Raw genomic sequence first — 6431 nt, 5'->3', positions numbered from 1 at the left:
AACATACTAACTAATGGGCTTTTTCAGCAAGGCCCATTACACAAGCCAACTTAATAAACAAGCTAACTTAACAAATTAGGGTTTAAACACTAAAACCTAATTTAACATGCTAACAACCCTAGCATCTTCGACATCTGCATGCTCGACCCATCTTCGACTACAGCATGCACACTTCGACACCAGCATGTGAGCAACCCTTCGACTTCATGCTTAACTCTGTCGGACTGTCGAACCAAGAAGCTACCCTTCGACAATACTAGAGTTCGATCCAATATCTCACACTCGCCTTACTAACCGATTTTATAGAGTTGAGTTAGGCAAAACTACATTACTTAACATGCCAATCAATTTACTACAATAAAAATTAATTTGTATAGTTGTAAATGAGAGTCACTTTATTAAATAATAGAGTGAGAGACTAAAATGAATCTTCATGAAAAATAAATTGATGAACGAGTAAGATTTTTAATTAAATAAAACTAAATTCTAATATTTGATGATGTATTTATTTATTCTAAAGTGAACATTTTTTTGGTCAGTAAAGTAAATATAGTTTTGATGATTCTTTTATTTGTTGATCATAAAAATCAATTTGTTTCAGTTTTTTAATAATGGTTTTATAGTTTAATATTTTTTTAAAGTTTCAAATAAAAAATTAATTTGAACAATTTAAAAAAAATATTATTTTAGGTATTTTTTAATTTTTTTTAATATTAAAATTTTAAAAAAATTCTTTAATTTGAAGCTATTTTAAATAACTTCTTACAAAAATTATTTTTAAAATACACTATTTTGAGAAATTTGTTATTTTGACCATTATAATCTTTAATAATATATATATTTATATTATTTGATTTCAAAATTAATTTTTTAATTTATAAAATGAACTAAATTATTTTTAATATTTTAAAATTTATTTTTATAAAAATAATATTAAACAAAAAAAGTCTATTTTTTAATTAAAACAAACGTACCAGTAATCAAAACAAATATAACCACAATGTATCAAACTACAACATATGATTGAAATTTATTCTCTTAAAAGAGAATAAGATTCATTATTTTTATTTAATAAAGATATACAAAACAATTTTAATAAATATAAAAAATTAAAGATAGCATCAAAATATATTAAATTTTTATATAAATTTTATAAAGAAATTTAATTTACATAAAATAATAATATTGTAATTTTGAATTTAATTATATTAATATAAAGTAATAATAATAAAAACTAATCTATTGTTTAATATTCTACAATAAAACTATAATAATATTTTAATTTTTTTTTGTCTTAATTGATCTAATTGATTCTCCTCTGACGTTTCACTAACTTGAAAATTTTCAATACTATTTAAAAATTATTATATAACTTAGATGTTACTTAAAAATATTAAACATGCCATTATTTTCAATTCCTAGTGTCAAAGCAATTGATTTTGTATTTCTCTGATTTTTTTTTTTTTTTTTTTCATGTTTATCATTTTTCGGAAATTAGGTTCCTTTCTTATAATTTGATCAAAATTGTGAGAGTCACCGAGAAGATCTTTCTATACACAAAATCGCCACCTCTTGTAATTCACTGTCACTGAACACAGGTATATACTATTATCATCATGCAACTTTTTTTGCCATTTTATCCATTGGTCTGTAATTTGTTGTTTTGTTTGTGTGTTTGAAGTATGGTTTAGTTGTTGAATTATCCAGTTTTGACACTAGGAATGATGATTTTTCTCTATCTGAGAGAATTTTATCATCAAATTGTTGTATGATATGATATCTTTGAATTTTGTCATGAATACTAAGTTTAAGGGATAATTTTACAATCTAGCATGTGGGATGCTTGAAATAGTCTCTACTATTTGCAATTGTGTCATTATGACTGTCCTAACCTTAATGGCCAGGATTGGATTAAGTTGGTATAGATCGTTTCGGATACAGATTCCTTTCAGTAATGACACTATGCAGTAATTAATCTCAGTATTAATTTGAGCTCAGACAACACATATTACATGCTATCTAAATCAATTTAAAACCTGTTGATTTAGGTATGATGTTCGAGGTTAGTAACTGTGTGACATGGTTACTGCCGGGAATCTATTTCCGTATAGTTCATATTAGGATCTTGAATCATGGTTTGAATATTTAGAGTGCCTGAGTATATTTATTGTTTTAGAATTGGGGGAAATGATGATTTGTGTTTTGTTTCTTATGAGCTATTACTGGAGAAACCCCTGTTGCAGAGATAGTTTATGTGATCTTTTACTTGTTTAATTAGTGTTTAGCTCATGAATTGCTTGGGGGGTTTTCTTAATGTAATATGTGGATTAGGGAGTTGCTTGTTGATATTTCTTTTTTGTAGTTTTTGATTGATTTAATGCTTTACGTATCTTTTTCATAAACCCTTTGCTAGAATGCTTTTTTTGTTTTACTTTGAACACCACTTTGCACTTTTTGCCACTTTGGTTAATACTTTAAATTTTTGTATATGCTATCTGAGATTGTTGGTGGTTTTGAAATTGAAGCTTAGACTTTTCCGCTAGTCTTTTCTCTGATTATGTTCTGCTGGTTTAGATTTGTGTTATCTTTCCTCCTATGATAAACTATTTTATATGAGAAGTTTCTTAGTGAACGGTTTTGTTTTGGCAACCATATCATTGGTGTGAAGTATTCATGACTTTGCCGATGACTTATCTTTGTCAGAGAACCTAGCTGGCCACCTATAGTGGGGTCTTCCATATGAATCACATGTTTATTATTCAAATGGCTCAAACCCGAGATCTTGCTTAAGGGATCCAAGTCCAGTTCCACCCGGACCAATGTGATGTTGGTTAATGAAAGGTTTATACAATATATGTTTAGCCAACTAATAATATATTTGCTTTTTTTAGGGTGGCTTCTTCTGAAATGGCTGCTTCGTCTTCACTTTTCTCTTGCTCAATGCATATGGAGGTGCTTGCTCCAAAGATATCAAAATGCCCTAAAGATTTTATAAGCTGTCATAGTAAAATCTCCTACATGGAACCGAGTTATTTACAATCAACATGCTATCCCATATCAAGATTTTTATGCATAAACAGTTTATCAAAATGTGACAAAATGAAAAAAACCTGGCAAAGAGATGGAATCCGTTGCTTTTCCGAGGGGCAGAAGTTTCAACTTGATGATGTAATTGAAGCGCAGCAGTTTGATAGAGATATACTAAATGCTATTTTTGAAGTTGCGCGTGATATGGAGAATATTGAGAGGAATTCTCCTGAAAGCCAGATTTTAAAGGGTTATCTTATGGCTACCTTATTTTATGAGCCGTCTACGAGAACTAGACTTTCGTTTGAGTCTGCTATGAGAAGACTAGGTGGAGAGGTTTTAACAACTGAAAATGCTAGAGAATTTTCGTCCGCGGCTAAAGGAGAGACACTTGAAGGTTTTTATTGAATTCCCTTTATTTGCTTTTATTTCAAGTTTGATTTGGATTTTGTGCTTTAAAGATTATCATGATGGTTTTGCTTGCAGATACAATAAGAACAGTTGAAGGTTACTCTGACTTAATTGTGCTTCGACATTTTGAAAGTGGTGCTGCGAGAAGAGCTGCAGCTATAGCTGGCGTTCCAATAGTCAATGCAGGGGATGGTCCTGGACAACATCCGTCCCAGGTATGCACGTTTCCATGGTGGATTCTGTTGCAACCAAAGTTCCTATGTTTTTGAGTTATATTATTTTGTGAAAACTATTGGTTTTTTTTGCAACTTCCTGAAAAAGTTTTTGACATACTAGCAATTACTTTTTATAATTACTCTAATACCTGTCCACAGAGAATGTCAAATAGACTTGATAGGATGTAGACTATTCTGCTAGATGCAACTGATTTAAGATATTTGTGTCATTGCTAATTCATTTTTCTATACTTCTAGTTGTATCATGGATGCATTTTATTTTTCGGTTTAACACAACATTTCTGAAAAAATACATGCATTTCAGATCTTGAAAAGAAGAAATTATGTACCCTATTTTTATGCATAGGATGAGATCTGACAATATCCAAAGAAGAAGGAGGAGTAGTTCATACTTTGAAGAATATGAGATTAGTGTTATATGCCTTATTATTAATAGAGGACCAAAATGTTAGCTTGAACTCGTATCTTTTGTAGATCCTAACTTTAGCTTATTGTGAACTATTATAGTCTTTTCATTTGCAAGTGTTTTTAAGAACATTTTCATCACGCTCTTACAGAGATTGTGTTCATTTTTGTTAAGAATCATTTTCTTGCTATTTTTCTAATGCTGGATAAAACTTCTACAGGCAGGTTCAAGGCCTTGTAAAATTTAGGCTAGACTGTAATTGAAGTACGATTACACTATAATAATTTGAGTTCAAATCTTAGTTACTTTTTCAAACACTGCTCAGGCCCTTTTGGATGTTTATACCATTGAAAGAGAGATTGGGAAGCTTGATGGTATAAAAGTCGGGCTTGTGGGAGACCTAGCTAATGGGAGGACTGTTCGTTCATTGGCCTACTTGCTTGCAAAGTACAAGGATGTGAAAATTTATTTTGTATCTCCTGAAGTCGTAAAAATGAAGGTAATGTTTGAACATTCTTTTTTTTAATTCAGTGTATGTTTAAGACTGATGAGTATGCTCGGTATCAGAAAATAATTTCAAATTAGAAAATAAATTGAGATTAAGTGCCAATCACAATGTATCTGAACAGATGTAAATATAGATTTTGATATACTGTCATTTCTAATTTCAACCTTGGTATGTCAATATTGATATTTACATTTATAGGATGATATAAAAGACTATTTGACATCAAAAGGAGTGGATTGGGAAGAAAGTTCTGATTTAGTGGAAGTGGCGTCGGAGTGTGACGTTGTTTATCAAACTCGTATTCAAAAAGAAAGATTCGGAGAAAGACTCGACCTTTATGAAAAAGCTAGAGGCAAGTTTATTGTGAATCAGAATATTCTCAATGCAATGCAGAGACATGCTGTGATTATGCACCCTCTTCCAAGACTTGATGAAGTAAGCATTCTATATTCAATGTTGTGACTTGTTAGAGGCCCTTTTAGGGGAATAAGCACCGAGTTTTTGTGAGTTACAAATCTGGTCTTGTTTTCATGCAGATCACAGTGGATGTTGATGCCGATCCAAGAGCTGCTTACTTTAGGCAGGCCAAATATGGTTTATATATCCGAATGGCGCTTTTGAAACTCTTGCTTGTTGGATGGTAAACCTGCATATCAAATGTTCATGCAGACTTTTATCATGAGTTGTTTTTACAAGACATAATTTTGTTTATATGTTATTACTACCACTGCATGAAAATGTTACGAGTCCTAGATGGGAAAAGAGGGAAGACAAAGACATATATCCCATTAGTTTCTTGAAGTGTTGGCCAATAGATTGTTTGGCAAAACATTACTTTGTACAAGTTTGTACAAGATGCATCTAATGGTTAAGGATGACAATCTTAAAAGGTAAGTCACATTTGGAAGCAACCAACTTGTAGGTACAAAATAAGTAGTTATATGTAGTAAAAAAGAAGCAAAATTAACCTACTTTACTTTGTAAATAAAAACACTTATTTTAATGACTAAATTGGCATTTAGGCAAATATACAAAATTATAAGAAATAAAATGACACTATTAGTTGTGAAACAAGTTCATATAAAAGGTAATTTGAAAATATAATCAATTTTTTATTCTATAAAAGTATATATCGTTAAAAAAAATTGCCCCTCCAAAATTTGATTCTTACAAATTTAGGGAAATTCTTTCCTGATTCTTATGGTGTGAAACACATCTAAAAATCCAAAATTGCCCTCAGAAACTTCTTAAGATGCATCTCCAAACGCATCATGATTGATTTTTGTCAAAATTTAGTTTGGAGATGCATTCTTGAACCCATTTTTCTAGCATTTTTCAATGAGAATTATCATTTAGTCATTCTGTGAAACTTTCGAGATGCATATCCAAAAATGTCAAGCTGGAAATTGAATATATCACCACCTTGCATGATCAGCTCTCCCATACTTCATTCATTCTCTATAACCCAAAATCTTTAAAAAAACTTTCGTTCCCTATCAACTTTTCGACTTCAAATCATCATTCTTGCGTATCACATCAAAGAGAGCAAAAGAAGCTGCAATTTTAGGTAAAGTTCATTCATTTCATACCTCATTGTTTGTATTATCTTGTTTTTTAGTAGAAAAAATGAATGTTGAGTTCAAAGATGCATCTCCGAATTTACTTGCTATATGTTTCCGAGATGCATCTCTAAATTTTCCTGTTACTGTAATTTTTTAAAACTATTTTTCTGTTTTGGTTTGAATTAGATATGATGCACCCGAATATGTTTCTCAAAGCTGCCGTAAATAATAATGTAAAACTTGGCGAGTGAAGGATGATGTTAAATCAGTTGAAGTGAATG

The 6431-nt window shown here is 30.5% G+C and overlaps 1 protein-coding gene across 1 annotated transcript; it reads left to right on the top strand.

Annotated features, from left to right (window-relative positions):
• Nucleotides 1-1447: 1447 nt before the first annotated feature.
• Nucleotides 1448-5489, top strand: LOC131603044 (aspartate carbamoyltransferase 3, chloroplastic). The gene is made up of 6 exons (XM_058875291.1): nucleotides 1448-1598; nucleotides 2892-3424; nucleotides 3514-3653; nucleotides 4406-4579; nucleotides 4787-5023; nucleotides 5125-5489. Exons 2-6 carry the CDS (start codon nucleotides 2908-2910, stop codon nucleotides 5230-5232), a joined length of 1176 nt encoding a protein of 391 aa, XP_058731274.1. The 5' UTR covers nucleotides 1448-1598; nucleotides 2892-2907; the 3' UTR covers nucleotides 5233-5489.
• The last annotated feature ends 942 nt before the right edge of the window (nucleotides 5490-6431 follow it).

The sequence above is a fragment of the Vicia villosa genome, linkage group LG5 (assembly GCF_029867415.1).
Source record: "Vicia villosa cultivar HV-30 ecotype Madison, WI linkage group LG5, Vvil1.0, whole genome shotgun sequence".
Taxonomy (NCBI): domain Eukaryota; kingdom Viridiplantae; phylum Streptophyta; class Magnoliopsida; order Fabales; family Fabaceae; genus Vicia; species Vicia villosa.
This window is presented reverse-complemented; position numbering and strand designations above follow the sequence as displayed.